General features: G+C 35.1%; 2 protein-coding genes across 8 annotated transcripts in view; one reads left to right on the top strand and one right to left on the bottom strand.

Annotated features, from left to right (window-relative positions):
• The window catches only part of GUCY2C (guanylate cyclase 2C), a 672,163-nt gene that overhangs the window by 353,232 nt on the left and 298,172 nt on the right, over nt 1–20,759 (bottom strand). The gene's annotated exons all lie outside the window — the stretch shown is intronic.
• Nucleotides 1–20,759, top strand: part of ATF7IP (activating transcription factor 7 interacting protein) — a 123,288-nt gene that overhangs the window by 50,803 nt on the left and 51,726 nt on the right. For 5 of the 7 annotated variants that reach the window (XM_003126462.6, XM_005664060.4, XM_021092312.2 and 2 more), the window contains 4 exons: nt 6,204–7,786; nt 15,864–15,947; nt 17,813–17,958; nt 19,893–20,030. In XM_003126462.6, the coding sequence (XP_003126510.2) occupies nt 6,211–7,786; nt 15,864–15,947; nt 17,813–17,958; nt 19,893–20,030 (1,944 nt within the window). In that variant the 5' untranslated portion in view covers nt 6,204–6,210. Of the gene's footprint in view, nt 1–1,034; nt 1,214–6,203; nt 7,787–15,863; nt 15,948–17,812; nt 17,959–19,892; nt 20,031–20,759 lie in introns of those variants that run through there. The other 2 variants (XM_084956719.1, XM_084956720.1) reach the window with 2 other exon arrangements.

Genomic DNA, 20,759 nt, shown 5'->3' with positions numbered 1-20,759 from the left:
GGAGAAAAAATGAGGTTTATTTTTAAAACTTGTTTATGAAAATCTGGTAGGTAGTGAATTTGAGAAAAAAAATTCTGATAACAGATTTCCTATTTTTATTTTATAATTTTATGTTTAAAGAACTGTAGAATCATGTAAAATAGGAAAATTTTCCCTCAATTTACATGAATATTTATTGTATAATTTACACATTTGTTTTATTTCTTCAGAAGAGGAGAGCTCATATCTTTTTTGTAACCTGCTGCCAAGGACAGTTAAAGAGTAAAGAATATTGTAATTGGACTTACAACACTTAATACATGTTATCAAGAATCACATTTTAATTTCATTAGATGAATCAAACTAAGTCACTTCAGTGCAGTAGACAACAAAACACTTTATAATGCTAACCATAGTAAACCTTTGGGTCCAGAATACAATTAATTTTTGGAATTGGAAATCTTAACAATGAGGCTAGGTGGGTATAAAAATAATCTTGTTAGTTATTTGGATTTAAGGTTTTGCTGGATTTTTAGTATAAAATGTTTTATAGGTGTTAAAGACTATGGAATTTAAAAAGAAATTTACATTTGAATTTTACAGATTCTAACCTGTCGTATAGAAAAGTTTGTTCTTGTTATGTATCGTCCGTGTTTGACTCATTCCCCAGCTAGGGAACTGATTTATATTTCTGGAAGCATTCATGGTCATTTTTAAAGAGAAGATAAATTAAAATGGCATATAAGGTATAAATCTTATTTATTATGTTGTATATTTAATGCATGTTATAGATTTAGAATTTTATGCAATTATGTTCTAGATTGCTTATGTCAGATAAAGAACCTCACTGAAGTATTGTGAATCCAGGTTTTAACCATGTTTCTCTGACCTTATTGTCTGTCTCCTGTTGCTGGGCAGAAATCAGAATGCTGGCTCCTGATTGGCTGAGTTTGTGAGCAACTCTTCAACAGCCACTTAAATTCTTGAGCTTTTTGAGCAGGCTGACTGTAGGCTAGGGCATTACAGCTTTTGGTAATACTTCCCTTTGTTATTTCATAGCTATGATCTCTTTGCTAGAAAGAGGAGTGAGAGGAGTGGGTGGAGGGGGATGAAGCAGAGAAGAAAATAATGTTTTCACTTAAAGAAGAAGAGGTTCATTGGGCTTTCCTTAAAAGTAATTTACCCAAAATTTGAAAAAAAAAAAAAAATCCAAGCCATAGAGACTTATTTGCAGGTAACACACCCTTCTTGGTTATTTAAATATAAATTCCTTTGGTAATGATGAAAGCTTTGTTGATGCTGTAGAAAAAAAATTATATTTTAAAGTGATGGTATTTCCCCAGAGTTCTTGAATATAAATATATAAGGACTTAAAAATATTTTTTTCTTACTGTCTTTCTCCTGACAAAATATTTTCAGGAGAAAGTAGTTCATCATGTTTTATACATTTACTTCTAGGTATGCAGACATTTTCTGCTGTAAAATATAAAGGGGGTTTTTCCTGTGAAAATAAATTAGAGTCATGTAAGAGCTTCATGATTCTAGTGTTGCCACCTAAAAAAAGTAGTATTTCTTTTGTAGAATAGTTTTGTGAATGGTATCTCAAGTTCCAGATGACAGTATTTAAAATGATCTTTAGAAATGTTTTGTTCTGGTTATGTAGTCATGGAGACTTGTTTGCAGGTAACACACCCTTCTCTAATGTGTGTCTTTCTTAAATATACATTGCTTATGCAAAATAGATTTTTCAAAACTTACTACTGATTGGTTTGCATAGATATGGCTGAACTAGTTTGAACTGGTTATTCATGATACTTATTGCTTTGTCTGTTTTTCATTATGCTTAGAACCCATAAAAGATCTGGTAAATGGCTGTAGTGTGCGCCCTTGTGGGTATAGATGGTAGTTATTCTGTAATTCTTTATATAGGTAGTCCTTTATTTTACTGAATTGAATGGCAATTTTGTTGATAAAACCTACTGTTTGGATTATGTTTATATATTAAGTATTATTGGTTATGGCAATTAACATTAAATGTCATGTATGTTATGTTGGGTTTTTAAAATTCATATACAAAAGAAATTTCACATTCTCTAGTTTATACCTAAAACATTCTGAATATACATAGACAATTATGATGATAGCATTTATTGAGTGCTAACTACCTTTTAAGTGCTTAATGTATAGGATCTCATTTAATCATTACTACAACCTCTGGGGCAGGTGCCGATATTCCCTTTTTAAGGCAGCTGAAACTAAATATTGAAATTTTAGGTAACTTGCCCTCTGTTATATAGTAAGTACATGGGAAAGCTGGAATCCAAATCCATGTTTCTGTTTGCATAATACATGTTCTTAATGAGGTTACTAAAAATAATGAAAATACACTTTTTTAGAGGAGTGTTTACTTTTTAAAATTAAAGTATAGTTAATTTACAGTGTTGTGCTAAGTTCTGCTATACAGCAAGGTCACTCAGTTATACACATACATACATACATTTAAAAAAATATTCTTTTCCATTATGATTTATCCCAGAAAATTGGATATAGTTCCCTGTGCTATACAGTAGGACTTTGTTGCTTATCCATTCTGAATGTAATAGTTTGCAGTGACTAACCCCAAATTCCCAGTCATAGCTCTCCTTTCCCCTCCCCCTTGGCAACCACAAGTCTGTTCTATATGTCTTTGAGTCTTTTTCTGTTTCATAGATAGGTTCATTTGTGCCATATCTTAGAATCTACATATATGTGATATCATACAGTATTTGTCTTTCTCTTTCTGACTTACTTCACTTAGTATGAGACTCTCTAGCTGTATCCATGTTGCTGCAGGTGGCATTATTTCATTCTTTTTTATGACTGAATAGTAGAGGAATTTTGCCTTTAATGAAGCTGGTGATAACTGCAAGTTATGTGTATAATAGCTGAGAAATACGGCTATTATGAGGTCATAGTCCAAAAGAATTACAATTCAGTATTTGGAAATTAAAATTTAAAGGATGACCATACTCCTTGTACTATAAATTTAATTATTTTGTATGTTTGGATTCGGCAAGCAAAAGTGACTACAGAATTTGCATTGTATCTTCTTTGCAGAAAAATTTTCAGTTAGCATGAGGTTAGACTGGATAGTAGGTGGGAAAAATTCTGAAGTTAAATTTTAGACTGTGGTTAATAACTCTCAAAATAGTGCCTATGATAATTTTGCATTGACATTTCTGCTTAATTTTAAGGTGATCTTTGTAATTAGTTTTACTCAGTTTTAAAATTTAAATTAAAAGGATAGAAAGACTAAGAAATATTAGTAATTGTCTTCAAGTGAGAGAATGAATGCAGATTTTGTACCACAGGCAAAATGGTTGGTTCTCAAGTTTTACTGGCTTCCAACAAATGGTCTGGGCCCTTGTTTTATGCCTTTCAGCTGGAGAACAGTGGAACACCAGGAATATACCTATAATTGAAAAAGTTGGGTTTGTTATTTGTTGCACTGAGGGAGAGTGCTCACCAAGGAGACACTGTGAGGCATATCAGTAAGAGGATGTTATTAAAACCTGATAAAGTGTTTAGTTATAGTATAGGTTGGATTTTGGTGGGGGAAGTTTTGAGAAGTAGAGCCTTACTCAGGATTCAGTGCTGTTGCAAAGTAGGGGCAATTCTATGCTTGAGTTTCTCAGTAACTGTTATCTATAGGGAGGATAAACTACAGTCAGGATAAAGCTGCAATTGATAAAAAAGTAGCCATCACCCCTTTAGTCAGATAGGGCAATGTTTAGTATTTTATGGGTTGCTGGGTTACACAGTGAGTGACCTTGTCTAAACTGAATGTTGAGGTTGTTTTGTGTCCAGCATTGGATCAGTTTATAATAACATTGAGGCCTAGCTTTGAGCCTCAGATAAAGGTCCCAAACTTCAGAGGCTGCTTTTTTTCCTTTCTCCAACCAAAGCAAATGTATCATAACATCATTCCCACTGGAAATGATGATGTTAAATAAAAATCCAATGTAAAAGCAGTATTCTTGATCCTGGTCTATCTTAGTCCTTAAGGGATATTTTGTTTTATTCCTACAGACTGGCAATGTTGTCTTCCTCTAGGACCAAATTTTTGCCTTACTACTGGCCAGATGTTAACACAGAAACTGTGATAGCATCCTTATCTTACTTTACTTGCTTTAACCCTTTACCGATCTTACTTTACTGTTAAGTGTGATATCTGCATTTTTTTGTAGCTAATCTTTATTAGGTTCAAGCTTTTTCCTTCTATTCTTAGATTCTGAGAGTTTTAATTATGAGTGAGGTATTGAATTTTGTTCATTGAATGAATATTCTGTTGGTTGAGATGATCTTTTATTTTCACCCTTTATTCTGTTTATGTGGTAAATCACATTGCTTGAAAAAAAAAATTTTTTTTTTTCTTAAAAAACAGAACTATGTTGTCTTACATTTCTGGAGGTTAGAAGTCTGAAATCAAGGTGTTGATAGGGCCATGCTCCCACTGAAGGAGCTAAGATCTATTCCACAGAGCTAAAGAAGGATCTCTCCTAGCTATGGCTGGGCTGACTAACCCCAGTTTTCACGAAGTCAGTGTTCTCCCATGTGTGCATGCGCACAAGTGCATGTGTGCGTCCGTCCCCAGATATCTGCCTTTTTATAAGGATACTAATTATACAGAATTAGGGCCCACCCTAATGACCCTATTTTAACTTGATTATCTTTGCAAAGACCATCCAAATAAAATAACAATTTGAGGAACTGGGGCTTAGGGCTCTACAATATTTTTACAAGCGGACGCCTTGGTTAGGCCTAAAATAAAGTATGTTTTAAAAATAAGTAAAAATGCTTCATGACTCACTGGTAACCTACATTGCTTGGGGTTTTTTTTTTAATATTAAATCAACCTTCTATTTTTTACATGTGCTTCATGAGGTACTAATGTATTACTTTTTTTTTAGAGAAACATACTTTTAAAGTAACAGATAAAAGAAGAAATCACAGTGGAAATTAGAAAATATTTTAATAGAACAACAATGAAAATATGACATAATAAAATGTGAGATGCAGCTAAAGCAGTGCTTAGAGGGAAATTTATAGCTTTACATGCATACATTACAAAAAAGGGGAAAAATTAAAAATTAATGATTAATTGTTCAGCATGTTTCCAAAGTAGTTGCCCCATTTTATAGCTCCACTGCCATTGTATGAGGCAGCACCCATTATTTTCTTTGATATAGCAATCGTGGTGTGTATTAGGTATTACCTCATTGTGGTTTTTCTCTGGTGACTCATGATATTGAGGATCTTTTCATGTTTATTGCTTATTGGCTATTGGCTATTTATCTTTTAGAGAAGTGCCTGTTCAAGTCCTTTGCCCATTTTAAAATTGTTTTTTGTTGTTACTTTTCAGTTGTAACAGTATTTTATATTTTCCAGATGCAAGTCTCTTATCAGATACATTATTTGCACATTTATGGTTTGCAAATACAGTTGACCCTTGAAAAATGTGGGTTTTAAGGATGCCGACCCTTTCTTCACAGTTGAAAATCCTTGTATAACTTTACAGTTGGCTCTCTGTATCTGCAGATTCAACCAACTGTGGATCATCTAGTATTTTAGTATGTTTTTATTGAAAAAAAAAATCCAAGTTTAAGTGAACCTATGAAATTCAAGCTCCTAATATTCAAGGGTCAACTGTATTTCCTTCTATTGTGAGTTGTCTTTTTACTTTCTTGATAGTAATCTCTTATTGATATGTTTACAATTGTTAATTTAGATATCCTTGGTTGCAGATGTACTCTTCTGTTTCTTAATTCTCCTGTGTTTTTTCCCCTTATCTCTATACCTCTCTTTGATTCTCCTACTGCTTTTATTCTCATACTTTTATTTTTCCTTACACAACTACTTTTTTACTTCATGTATATTTTTATGCTTATGTAGCTCTTCCAGACTCTGAATCTATTAGCTTACTGAGAGTGAAAACTAGGAATTAGTCACTTTTTCCCTAATACTGCCTAGTAATCTTTTATGAACTATATCTATTATCAATTTCATACTATGTAAAAGCAATAAATATGAAAATTAAAACATAGCAAGGATTATGCTTTTTTATATGTCACTATTTCAAAATTACATAAAGTGCTGCTTGCTTAGAAGATCAGTTTATAGTAAGTCTATAATTAGGTGACTTCTGTTTCAATTATTAAACTCTATCTCTCTCTTTCTTTTTAAAGATTCAAAATGGATGGTATAGAAGAACCACAGAAAAAAGTCTTTAAGGCTCGAAAAACAATGAGAGTGAGTGATCGTCAACAACTTGAAGCAGTGTACAAGGTCAAAGAAGAACTGTTGAAAACTGATGTCAAGCTGTTAAATGGCAACCATGAAAATGGTGATTTGGACCCAACCTCACCTTTGGAAAATATGGATTATATTAATGACAAGGAAGAGGTGAATGGCATTGAAGAAGAGCTTTGTTTTGACTCTGAAAAAAGTAAATCAGAGTGGAAAGAAACACCCTGTACCTTAAATGTTAATGTAAAAAACAAGCAGGATGATGATTTGAAATGTGAACCTTTGTTTCCTAATAATATAACTCCTGAACTAGTTTCTAAACTGACTGCTGAACCGTCTTCTGGTGATATAGCCTCCAGCGATCTGGCTGTTGGAGGTACAGGCTCTGGAGATTCTGCCTCTGGAGATCTGGCCTCTGAAGGGTTAACCTCTGGTGATCTCACTTCTGTGGATCCCACCTCTGTTGATCCCGCCTCTGTTGATCCTGCCTCTGGTGATGCTGTCTCTGGTAATCTTGCCTGTAGTGAACTGATCTCCGGTGAAATGGTCACCACTGAACTGGTCTCCAGTGAGACAGTCTCTGGTGAACTGGTCTCCAGTGACTCACTCCCTGGTGTACCAGTCCCTGGTGAATCAGTCTCCACTGAACGGGTCTCCATTGATTCAGCCTCTGATGAGCCAGCTTCTGGTGATCTGGCCTCTGGATCACTGGCCTCTGATGATCCAGCCTCTGGCGATCTGGCTTCTGGTGATCCAGCTCCTGGTGATTCAGATTCTGTTGACCCAGCCTCTGATGAACCAACTTCTGATGAACCATCTTCTGAATCAGGCATTGATCCCACCTTTGAACCAAGTTCTGTGCCAGTTTGTGAACCAGTTCCTGAAACTGACAGTGCAGAGTCCTGTAGCAATAAAAATGATGATTTTCTTGAGAAAAAGGGGGATGATGAAAAGTTAGATCAAATTTTCTCATTTGATGAGAAAAATAAAGCTGATAGTAATATTGATGCTGATGAAGAGGCTCTAGAAACAGATGATACAATTATTTCTTCAGATCTGTCTCCTGAAAAGAAGGTAGAAGAAGATGCCATTACAGAATCTGCTCTTGGAGAGGAGGCTATATCTAGCAGTATGGAAATTGACCAAAGTGAAAAGAATCAAGAAGAAAATTCTTCAGACCTTGCAGAAACGATTAGTGAAAATGTTATGAAAGATGACAAAAATGAGAATATCTTAGAAAATACAGATTCTATGGAGACAGATGAAATTATTCCTATTTTGGAAAAGCTTGCACCTGCTGAAGATGAACTTACTTGCTTTTCTAAAGCTTCTCTCCTTCCAATTGATGAGACAAATACAGATTTGGAAGAGAAGATGGAAGGTTCTTTTGGTTCACCATCTAAACAAGACAGTAGTGAGAGTTTACCAAAAGAAGCCTTTTTGGTCCTCTCTGATGAAGAGGATGTTTCGGGTGAAAAAGATGAGTCTGAAGTTATATCACAAAATGAGACATGCTCTCCAGGTTAGAATATTATTTAAATTTTGATTAGCTTTAATAAACTGCTCAGTAAAACATTCTCATGAAGTTTTAAATTTCTTCTAGTTGCAGAGAAAGTTGAGAATGGTGGTGACTAGTGTAATCTCTTAATTTCATGGATTCTTAACTTCACAGAATTCAGAATTTACAAAGAACCACTCTGAGAGCAGCATTGTGTGAAGTGCTGAGAAGTGAGATAAAATAAGTAAAATATGGCCCTTGCCCTTAAGGGGCCTATAGGCTGGGAACAGAGATAAGGTGAACCAATATAACACTATGACATAGCAATTTCCAGTACATAATTTATCAAAATCCTAGTAATTGTTCTTCTTACCACATAGCAACCAAATACTTTGACTCTAACAGCCTACTGGTTTATTTGCTTCAAATGTAACAAATCTCATTTTACGATTAATTTTCCTGTTGGCATATGATTCTTTTAATAATCTTTGCCAGGGAATGATACCACCATTGCTGGAAGCCAGAAATCTGGAGGCCTAATTATCTGTTTGATAAAGACTTTATCCATTTGCTTCTTCAGCCTTCTTGATTCTGCCCAACCTACTCCCCTCATTCTCTGTATGGTCTCTAATTCAAATCTTTTATTTGATTGTGTTCCTCTCTTTCATTAGATCCTTATTACTTTAGGGTAGTTTCAAACTTGTTATATAAAAAGTGTATAAACTTCGTGATTTGGTCAGTGTCTATCTTTCCCATCTCTCTAAGGAGAGAATGAGAAAAACTCCCAACATCATTCCTATGTGAAACTTTGCTCAGTTTCTTTCAGACTGGCATAGAATACCCTTATGTTCTCATTGTATCACATTTTCTTACCCTCAGAGCCCTGGGAGAAGAGTAACCTTGTAACAAGAGGCATAACATCTGGTTTTTAGTTTGTTCAAAGGGAGAAAAAAAAGGCAGGCCTAGAAGATACAGAGACCCCCCCCATGTCAATTTTTCTTACTAAAAGTTGACTTCATTTCTAAAGAGCATTCTCATTCACTCATTCAACCTATGTGTATAGAAAGGCCAGGATCTTCTTGGCTTGGGGATTTAAAGGTAAAACTTATTATTTGCCCTGAGAATTCTGACAAGAATTAAATCAAAAGCCATTAAATACAAGGTTGTGAATATAGTAATAATGTTAAATTAGTATTCTGGGAGTTTAGAGGAGAGTAACTTTTTGAGAATATACGGGTATTCAGGAAAGCACTTTCCTTTCATTGTTCATTATAGAGTTTTAATGAAGGTAGTCCTTCTGAATTGTGTCTCCATTCTACTTATACAGGCCAGAAATCTTGGAGCCATTCTTACTTTTTTTTCTTTTATATCCCACATCCAGTCTGTCAGGAAATCCTATTGTTTCTACCTCCAGAAAAGATCTAGAATAAAGCCTCTTAGCATCTTCATTGCTATCACCTCTGCTCTGAGCCATCATCATCAGGCCAAAAAAATGCTTATTTAGGTCACAATTAGTGCTCAGTACATATTTTTGGAATTAATTAAATTATTGGTAATGTAAGAAAAGACTGTCGTGGAGGACCTTGCTTACAATGTTTAACATGTTCTAGTACTGGGGAGCCATTGAATGATTTCAAGTAGAGGAGAATGACATGATGAAATTTACATTTTAGAGAATAGGTAACACTGTGTAGGGTGAATTTCACTCATTTTCCAATTAAGTATATAGATAGTAAGTGATATCAGGGCAAGTCCTTGAACAAAACCTCTGATAATCTTTATAAGGAAGTCACCACAGGAGTTCCCATCGTGGTGCAGTGGTTAACGAATCCGACTAGGAACCATGAGGTTGCGGGTTTGGTCCCTGCCCTTGCTCAGTGGGTTAACGATCCAGCATTGCCGTGAGCTGTGGTGTAGGTTGCAGACGTGGCTCGGATCCCACGTTGCTGTGGCTCTGGTGTAGGCCAGTGGCTACAGCTCTGATTAGACCCCTAGCCTGGGAACCTCCATATGCTGCGGTAGCAGCCCTAGAAATGGCAAAAGGACAAAAAGAAAAAAAAAAAAAAAAAAGTCATCACAAATTGAAGCTTGTTATTTAATGAGTTTATATATTTTATGTTTATGTTAGATTCTTGGATATTGGAGGCCATCCTTTCCACACAGTGCCATTAAATGCAAAAAGATGAATATTAAGCCATTCCTGTTCCATACTTTGAAAATTCAGGGTTGGGTTTATTTTTGGTCACTTACAGACTTTTATTTGATTGTATGCAATTAGCAGAAGTTTAGTGATAGATTTAATTTCTTAGCTGGTAACTGAACTTTTATTTTCTGTCCCCTGTCCTAAAAAAAGTTTTGTATATTGTAGGTTGAGGTATGGTTTCTTCACTGGTTCTTAAACTGATCTCTGTCCTCTTTATATGGTAAGAGAATGCGTTTCTACTGATTTGTTGCTGTTCATCTGTTGAGAAATTACTTTCTTTAGATTCTTCATTCTTGACTAATTTTTAATGTTTTCAGAACACAATTACAAATCAGAGTCTGGCTTTTCTAAGTGCTAACATTTATGTGCTGTACTATTTCAGGTGATTCTTTCGCAAATTTGTTCAAATACAGCAGTTTTGATGAGTGTGAACAGCAAACAAAATAATGAAAGATATTAGAAAACAAATAGAAAAACTATTTTAATTTTACAAAGATAGATGAATGATCTATAAAAGTGTCACAGGTATTCCTTAATAGGCCTGAAAGCACTGTAGTATTGTTACATAATACTATAATAATAACTGATAACAGTTACTTACACCCAAGTATAACTGTTTAAAATTATAGTCTGTTTAAGAAGGCTAGGAAAAATGTTTCTCTCTGAGAAAATTCAAACGCTAGAGGAGGTACACATGTTAGTTATACCTTCCATGTACTCTTGCTACCATACACTCACCTCAAGCTGTTGTTCCATCTTTCCTCTCTTTCAGAGCCATTCTTTGTGAACAAAGCTACCACCATTTCATTTACTTCTGTTTAATTTAATTGAACTGTGATTCCCATATTGCCAGTCTCCTTCCTAATTGTTCTCAGTGGAATGACATTGATGCACATATTGTTGAAATCAGGGCCATTCTTTTTTGTCTTCATTCTCACTTACTTAGAGGACCACTTAATGACAATTCCTTCCTCTTGAGCCATTCTCCTTGCTTTCAGCTTACTGCATTTTCCATTTCTCCCTCCTTTTTGGCCCCTCTCCTTTTATTTCTCTTGGAGAAGTGGGAGAACAAGCTTTCCTCTTCTTGCTCTTTTGTTTTTTAAACATTGTTATTTCTTTCTTTTTTTTTTTTGGTCTTTTTGACTTTTTCTAGGGCAACTTCCTGCAGCATATGGAGGTTCCCAGGCTAGGGGTCTAATCGGAGCTGTAGCCACTGGCCTACACCACAGCCACAGCAACATGGGATCTGAGCCATGTCTTCGACCTACACCACAGCTCACGGCAACACCAGATCCTTAACCCCTGAGCAAGGCCATGGATCGAACCTGCAACCTCATGGTTTCTAGTCAGATTCATTAACCACTGAGCCATGACAGGAACTCCAAACCATTGTTATTTCTTAATACTTTTGAGGAGAAAAATCTGTTTTAGAATAAATAAGATATTACATTAAATTCTGATGTGATTTCTTCCCAAATATTTCAGATTTTTAAAAAAATCTGGTTGTTTTTCCCTTGGATTTTTAAAATAAATAAGATGAACATAAATGCTAATGAATATAGTTAATTGCAAATTGCATGTGAATAGAATCTAAGGTTTCTGTCTTATGTATTTAGATTTTCTTTGTGAAACCTTTTATTAGTGTAGAAGTTGCAGATTTTTCTTTTCAGAGTTGAGGAAGATTACAGATGAAGCAAGGTTTGGAAAGGGGAGTATGTAAGAAAGATTTCAAATGACTGTTGTTGCCCAAGTTAGATGTATGTCTGGATTTTAGGGCAAAGGCTTGGACAAGTCTAGAAAAAACTACGACTGGTTGCCATATAGACGTTAGTTGAAGTTGAGTGACAAATAAAATTACCTTGGAGTCCAAGAACTGAACTCTTAGCAGGCCAGTGTGTAGAGCTTGGGGAGATGAGGAAGAACCAAGCAAAGGAGACCAAGAAAATCTTAAGGTAAAAAGGAAAATAGATTTTGTCATCTTAGGACTCAAGTAAAGAATGTTCCAAGAGGTAATTAACTCAACTCTTATTTTTATATCAAATGCTACTGTTCAAATAAGATGGGAGAAAAATATTTAATGACCTGGATATCATTTGTGACCTTGACAAGGGGCAGTGGAGTTGAAAGCCTAATTGAGAGTTTCAAAGAAAATGGGAGAATTGGAGGCAATAAAATAACTCCTCCCTCCCCCAATTTTATTTTAAAAAGGAGCAGATATTACTTGGAAACTGCTATTAGTTAAATAAAGCTTTTAAAATTTTTCTGGTAAAGTCACATTACCAATAATGCCACATTTTTCTGATATGTCTTGTGAGGTTGAGAATTTTATATTTATATAGCCGTTTGTATTTCCTTATCCACAGATTGCTTTTTTGTCTTCTTTGCCATTTTCCTTTTTCTTTTTTTTTAGGGCTGCACCTGCAGCATATGGCAGTTCCCAGGCTAGAGGTCAAACAGAGCTGGCCTACACCACTGTCACAGCAACACCAGATCCAAGCCACATCTGCAACCTATGCTGCAGCTCATGGCGCTGCTGAATCCTTAACCCACTGAGTGGGGCCAGGGATCGAACCCACATCCTCACGGATACCAGTCGGGTTCTTAACCTGCTGAGCCATAACAGGAACTCATTTTTTTGATGGTATGTTTTCTTTAATTAGTCTGTAGGATTTTTTGGTTTTAAGTATTTTCATAGAACCATTAACTTAGGCAGGGGATTGGCACATCATGACCTATAGGTTTTTTCTGTTTTTGTCAATAAAGTTTTATTGAAACATAGCCACACTCATTTGTTTACATCCTGCGTGTTTTTTTTTTTTTATCATTAATTCCCACCATAAGGACAGAATTGAATAGTCAAGTTAGAGATTGTAGGGCCCACAAGCTCAAAAATACTTATGTTTTGGCCATTTACAGAAAATATTTGCCAACCCCTGATCCAGGGCAACAGTTTTATCCAAATTTCTTTGGAATAAATTTCTATTCAGTGTGATTCTGAAAATGGGAAACTAACTCCTAATGTAAATTCTGCCTTCTGATCCTCTACAATACTGTTTTCCCACCTTCATTTAATTGAATCTTATTAAAAGTACCAATCATCAGAAAGATACTAAACATATACTTTGTCTCAGCTCTTTCCCAAAATGTTTAGGGTTACCAAAATTACAAGATTTTGGTACCTCCTCTTAGGGAGCTTAATGTCCAGTCTGGTTGAGAGGAAAGAACTGTATGTGAAACATGCCAACTTATAATGAAGCTACACTAAGATGGGAGGAATTATAGCAGGAACTGTGAATGAAGACAAATTCTAAAAAAGGTAGTCTTAGTTACTTCTTTATTAGTCTACCACCCCAAGCACACCCCACCCTTTTTTTGGCTAAACCTTCACAAGTAGCTGTTTAATAATGATATATCAATAGTCTGCTTTGGGGACTTCCGTGTGTACCAATTAAATAGATTTTTTTTACCCAAAAAAAGGTAGTCTTAACCTAATTATTTGGATGAGTTTCAGGAGTACCAGAAACTACTTGAAAGTATATATAAATCTATTTATATATAAGGATCTTTGATTATTATTCTGAGTTGATGGAGGTCCACTTATATTCTTTGAGGCTTTGTGGATAAAAAATATTAAAGAACTATAGGGCCTTACTCCTTTCTATAGACCATTAATACCGTTTTTTAAATCTCAAGTTCTTTATCAGGTAAAACTTGAACATAAATTTTAAATCTGTTTGTCTATTTTAAGCGCCCAATGAGTGTTTTAAATACAGAGAATCCCGTTATATCTTCTAGACACATCAGGAAAATGGGAATTGGAAGATAAGAGGTTTTTTGAATAAAATGAATGAGTTGTAAATTAAGTTTGACATATCTGTCAAAGAAAGGGAGCTAATGTCTGAAGAAAAGAGCAAACCAAACCAGGCCAATTTGTTCTGCTGTGTTCTGAATGATCTGTCATGATGCTACCTTAATTGGAGCTAGGACAAATTTTAATTGTTTGAGTACTTGACGGTTTGCTAAATAAAGACTAGGTAAACCTTTATCTTAAGTAGCCCAATTACTCTGGGTTTCTGAACTCTGGGAACTAGGAAACTACAGGAGTCACTACTCTCAGTATTAAAGGCAAGAAAACTTGGGAAAATAGATATAGGAAAAAATGCTTTGTAATGAATGGATAGTGTACAAGGGAGAAAAATTTTCATTTCATTGAACTGGGGTTGAGGGATGAGATCTTAAAACGCTAATGAGCATAGGGTGGTAAATGGAAAGTTTTTTAATACTCATGGATTTTAAAGTTTAAAAATAATCTCAGTAATCTTTATATGTATCACCTTAACTTTCTTGTTTTGTCTTTTATTTTGCATTTTTATTGTTTTATTTTAGTGTGAAAAAATGTTGTAATAGGCTCATCAGTGTTCCCAGTCTCTATTTTCACCTAAAAACCCTGAAGTTTTTTTTGCTGGTTTTGTTTTTGGGCTATGTTCCCCAGCTTGTGGAAGTTCCCTGGCCAGGCAGGACCTTGAGCCTCAGCAGCCACACAAGCCACTGCAGTGACAATACCAGGTCCTTAACCAGCTGTGCCACCAGGGAACTCCCCTTTTAAGTTTTTAAAACCCATGATGGTTGTTGGAATTAAAACCCTGAGGTTTGAAGCAGATATTCCTACCAAAATATGTAATGCTGTGTACCTCATTGCTTATTTAATTTTGGTTGCAGAATATCATGAAGTATGGCAAGCCTTATTGAAGCTATTGGGGAGCCAGTTGCAGGGATGTAAGGGGGAAAATAGAAACCCAAACATGTTAGTGGTTTGTTCTTCCCCAAATGATTAAGTTAGTTGAGGAGCTATAGACTTATTCACTAAAGGTCATTTCTGGTACCACTAGAATTTTATTTGTAACAATGCAATTCTGTAGACATTTTTAGCAATATTTTTTTCTTTTCTTTCTTTTCTCTTTTTAGGGCCATACCCGCAGCATATGGAGGTTCCCAGGCTGGGGTCTAATTGGAGCTGTAGCCTCTGGCCTATGCCACAGCCACAACAACGCCATACCCAAGCTGCGACTGCGACCTACACCACAGCTCACGGCAATGCCAGATCCTTAATCCACTAAGCAAGGCCAGGGATTGAACCTGCAACCTTGTGGTTCCTAGTCGGATTCGTTTCCGCTGCACCATGATGGGAACTCCTTGATGGCACCTTACTTGTTAGATTTTATTTGCCTCTTGTGAAAATTACTTAACCTTTCTGAACATTATTTTCCTCATTTATATGATGATTGAAATACTGTTTATAGTATAGGATTATTTTGGGAATATTAAGTACTATATGTCAAGCACCTAACTCAGCCATTGGCAGTGGTATCAAAATAGCTATTATTTTTAAGTAAAATTTTTATTATCTTTAAGATAGATTTCCCCTTTTTTTAGTGGACTATTCCATAACCACTAAAATTATTCAGCTTGTCTTTTAAAAATATTGTTTTGAATTTGCCAGTAATTTTTAATTTTTTTTAATTGTCACAACCACTATTTAGTTTTAATAATTGAATATTAGGGAGTCTGAATGCTTTGTAGTAGTTTTCACATTTTATTAATTTATTGGTGATAGTAAATTACTCAGATTCTTTGTTTTAAAATCTATATCTTTATTTTTTTTCCACTTAAATTTTTCCCATTTTAAGAGTTTATTATGAATTTGCAGGAACATTTAAAAGTAGACTTGGTCATTTATTTCTATCAGTTCATGCTCTGTTTTTATTCCCAATAGTTTACATTTTGAAACTCTGATTTTATAAAAGATTATTAACTGAATAATTAAACCAAAAGTGTAAATTATAATGAGCTGTTACAAATTCTAGTGGAAAATAATTTTCTTTTCTATTTTTGTTACAGAGGAAGTAGAAAGTACTGAAAAGGACAGCAAAGCTGAGGAAGAAGAACGAGTAATACATGAGGATGAAAGACCTTCTGAGAAAAGTAAGCATGTACAATCAGACCTGAAATAGTTTTAAAAATTGTTTCTGCTTTTAAGGCTGTGGAAAATACTTTTCCATCCATGAATTGATTATAAAATTTTGCAATTTAAGTAAATCATTTTGTTGATGGCTAACCCAAGGATCCTTGAAAGTATTATTTATTACATATACTTGTTTATATTTTTCATTATTCCTTAAGAAATAAGCTTACTGTTTAGTAAGATTCTATCTGAATGTCTTGAGAAATTGGTTTAGATTTGCGTTTAGAGCATGGAACTATAGGAGTTTTGTCTGTGGTGATATAGGCAAGTGGAAGCATGTGTCTCAGTACTCAGGTTTTTTTTGTTTTTTGTTTTTGTTTTTTGTCTTTTTGCCATTTCTTGGGCCGCTCCTGCGGCATGAGGAGGTTCCCGGGCCAGGGGTCCAATCAGAGCTGTAGCCACCGGCCTACGCCAGAGCCATAGCAACATGGGATCCGAGCCGTGTCTGCAACCCACACCACAGCTCACGGCAACGCCAGATCGTTAACGCACTGAGCAAGGGCAGGGATTGAACCCGCAACCTCATGGTTCCTAGTTGGATTCATTAACCACTGCGCTATGATGAGAACTCCCAGTACTCACAGTTTTTAAGCTTTATGGGAAAGGGAAATGATGGGACTGTCTTTAGGCTTATAGGGAGATCACTGGACTAGAAGTCAGGAAACCTGAGTTCTCTAACTCTCTGTTTTGTGTAGTTTTCCATCTGTGCTTATGTAAATTAGGATATAAGAGAAATTGTAGAATAGAATTGGATTTTAAAAATAGGTACATAGATATGGATCTTGACTGAAGTGGAGAGGGAGAGGTATGGACACATGTGGTCATTTGCCTTTCATAAGTGTGGAAATTTACAATTTTTCCTTTTTATATATTGAAAAAGAAATCAGGAGTTCCCGTCGTGGCGCAGTGGTTAACGAATCCGACTAGGAACCATGAGGTTGTGGGTTCGGTCCCTGTCCTTGCTCAGTGGGTTAATGATCCGCGTTGCCATGAGCTGTGGTGTAGACACGGCTCGGATCCCACGTTGCTGTGGCCCTCTGGCGTAGGCTGGCGGCTACAGCTCCGATTAGACCCCTATCCTGGGAACCTCCATATGCCGCGGGAGCGGCCCAAGAAATAGCAAAAAAAGACAAAAATAAATAAATAAATAAAAGAAAAATCAGATAAAATTTGCTTATCATCTCATGAGTGTTACCAGTATTTGAAACAGAAATTTCTAAGGTCTTTGTCTTTTCTTTACCAAATTTACTTTTATAATGACACTGATTTTATTATTTGTATATATTTGAAATGTTTTTAAGATGCATTAAGAATAACTATTATTTTATTTTTTTAAGGCTGATGATTAAGGAAGAATTTTTCCTAGCTTTACTGAGGGAAAAAATTTATTGCGGAGGAAGAATTAAATAATTAAAGCTAGCACAGTTAGAAGTATGTAATGTGAGAATGAAGGCTGAGATATCTGTGACTTGTGAAGGCACTGTAGAATTTAGGAAAGGGAATGAATTTTAGATGATTTCATCTCATATTGTTAGTTGATCTTCCATCTTAATACAAAGATTTCAAGGGAAAAAATGTACTATGTTTATATTGTTTGTACATTGCTTATTCAGCCACTAGGAAGTTCTCATTTAGAATATTGAAAATCATTTCAAGTTTAAAGCTAAAAGCTATCCACTTACTTTTCTGGTCCCAAAAACAATTCATACAGTGATTGAGAGTGCTGTTTTGATGGCTAGAAATAATATTTTGCTGAGGATGGAAAATAAGCATTAAGGTCTAGCTGTAATAAAAATACCTGACTGATTACACTTTTTCTTTTCAGGTGAATTTTTTAGAAGAAAACGTTCTAAATCAGAGGACATGGACAATGTCCAGTCCAAACGCCGTCGATACATGGAAGAAGAATATGAGGCAGAATTTCAAGTAAAGATTACAGCCAAAGGAGATATAAACCAGAAGCTACAAAAGGTGTTAGAGATTATAAGTTAAAACCATATTAAATAAAAAGCACCACTATCTTTATTCTTCTAGGTTTTTGACATTATTCTATATTTTCCTGATGTATTCAGGTTTTTCACAGAGAAAAGTTGAAGTAGTTGAGCTTATTACTCTTAATGATTTAATTTCAGAATTCCTTCTGACTCTTTCAAAGCTATATATTCTTTTTTCTTTTTCTTTTCTTTTCTTTTAATTTTAATTTTTTGTGTCTTGCCTTTTGTCTTTTTAGGGCTGCACTGTTGGCATATGGAGGTTCCCAGGCTAGGGATCCAATCGGAGCCACAGCAATGCCAGATCTGAGCCACGTCTGTGGCAACGCTGAATCCTTAACCTACTGAGTGAGGCCAGGGATTGAATCTGCAACCTCATGGTTCCTACTCGGATTCATTCCCACTGCGCTGCCACGGCAAGAACGCCTTTTTTTCTTTTTAGATATGGTAGTAATTATCAATGTGGAAGAGAAGTTATTACTTCTTTTTTAATTAGCTTTAGTAACAAAACTGAATATCAGCTTTCACCTTTTAATTCTTCTATATTGAACTTTATTCTAGTGGAAACATTAGAGTTTTATATGTTAACTTTGTTTTTTTTTGCTCTTTAGGGCTGCACCCACAGCATATGCAAGTTCCCAGGCTAGGGGTTGAATCGGAGCTGCAGCTGCCGGGCTACACCGTAACTACAGCAGTGTAGTATCTGATCCACATGTGCAGTCTACACCACAGCTCACGGCAATGCTGGATGCTTAACCCACTGACTGTGGTCAGAGATTATTATCCTGCATCCTCATGGACACTCTTCTGTTCGCTACTGTTGAGCCACAACAGGAACTCCTATATGTTAACATTTTAGTTTTTCTAATTTTTATCATAAGCTGGTTTTATGACTGTAAATGCTTATGTTCTAAAATCTTTGTTATGTGCTTTAGGTTTAGTATTAAAAATGGTGCAGACCAGGATTTAGAAAGACTAGAGAAAGGTAATATTTAAAGTGCGGACTTCAGAAACTTCCCCCTGTATGTGTTAGACTAGAGGCAGAAAAAATGAAATGAATATATAGTATTTAATATATTTTTCAAAATGTGTTCACAAATGTTGATGACAAATGCCTTTGTAAGAGAAATTTCACTCAAGTGAAATTTATTTTTTCAAGGTGTTGGAGATTAAATGGTGAAATTTTACATAATCTAGGCCAGTGTTTTTCTACTCGGGTAAATTATTAATATCCCCATTAGAGAAAGGAATAGTGAGGCAGTAAAAAAAAGTGGCTTTTTATTTCTCCCAGTGTCTTTTTGTTTATCATATGGTGATAATAATGCTTATTTAGTCTTTCTTATAGAGCTATTAGAAATCTGAGCATGGCTGTGTGAAAAAGTTTTGCAAACTTTTATGTATACTGAGGGTTGAGTATGGTCCATGAGTGACCATAGAAGAGTGTTATTTGAGTATGGTCCATGAACATGCACTGTGAGTCCTGTTTGTTGTGGGTCCATAATGAGATAAATATGGAAATTGTGAGTAGGCATTTAGAAATGTTTTATATAAATTTCAGTAATGCAGTAACATTTAGTGTGTCATAAAAATGTCATCTGTAACAGATTAGAAAATTTAAAAACTAGTTTTTTCCTTTAGTTTTGTTTTAATCACAATAGAGGGGAGTGGGAGAAAATATTAAAACTTGAATTTCAAATTGTTTTGAAAATCTCCCCCTCTGGAAATTTTCTGTTTATAGTATATATCATTCTATTAATAGAAGTGGAGGATTTCAGCAGATAGCATTGCCAGTATGGTTTTTTTAAATTAAACTAGCTAATATATTACTATCTTATTAGTACTTAAGAATCTTTACTGTTTTCTGCTTGCTAAAATTGCTTCTTTGCTATAACAAAGGTATATGTATTTCTTTAGGTTGTACAGTGGTTACTGGAAGAAAAATTGTGTGCGCTGCAGTGTGCCGTGTTTGATAAGACATTGGCAGAATTGAAAACACGAGTGGAAAAGATTGAGTGCAACAAGAGGCATAAAACAGTTCTTACTGAACTACAGGTTTGTACACGGACTTGAATTGTATACCCATGTGCCATCATTTTTATAACTTATTTTCTGGGATATATTTTCAAGGTTGACAATGAAGTACATTTAACTTCTAAGTATTAGAAAAAAAAGGAGCTACTAGTTTGCTAGGGCTCCCATTAAAATAGTACCATAAACTGGATGGCTTAATCAACAGAAACAATAATATTGTCTTATAGTTCTGGAGGCTAAAATTGCAAGATCAGGCTGTCATCTGGATTGGTAGTTTCTGAGGAATGTGAGAAAGAATCTGTTTCTCCATCCTTGCTGCGGGTGTGGCCAAAAAAAAAAAAGAATCTGTTTTATATGTCTCCTCTAGCTTCAGATGGTTTACTCACCTTGGCATTCCTTGTCTTATAGACGTATCACCCTGTGGTGTGGGTTGCAGTTGTGGCTCAGATTCAGTCTTTGGCCCAAGAACTTCCATATGTCATGGTTGTGGCCATTTAAAAAAAAAAAAAAAAAAAAGTGCTGCTTGTTAATTCTTTTCTGTATAGTCCAGTTTCCTTAATTATTTAGATGTGTATTAATTTTTTGATTTTTGTTTGAATCTCCTAGTTTTTGATCCATTTTTCCTGTTACCTACCAGTTATTTCACTGTCCTGCAGGGTATTAATGTTCATTTTTTATTTTAGGCTTTTGCTTCATATTCTCTCAGTCATTTATGATCTACCCTTAACCATGCCATTTATTTAAATTTTA

This window comes from Sus scrofa, chromosome 5 (assembly GCF_054392235.1).
Source record: "Sus scrofa isolate SSC_HxYL_T2T_F1_AM1 chromosome 5, Sscrofa_HxYL_maternal_Yorkshire_Landrace_v2.0, whole genome shotgun sequence".
Classification (NCBI taxonomy): domain Eukaryota; kingdom Metazoa; phylum Chordata; class Mammalia; order Artiodactyla; family Suidae; genus Sus; species Sus scrofa.
The sequence above is the reverse complement of the archived record's forward strand: the minus strand, read 5'-3'. Positions and strand labels throughout refer to the sequence as shown.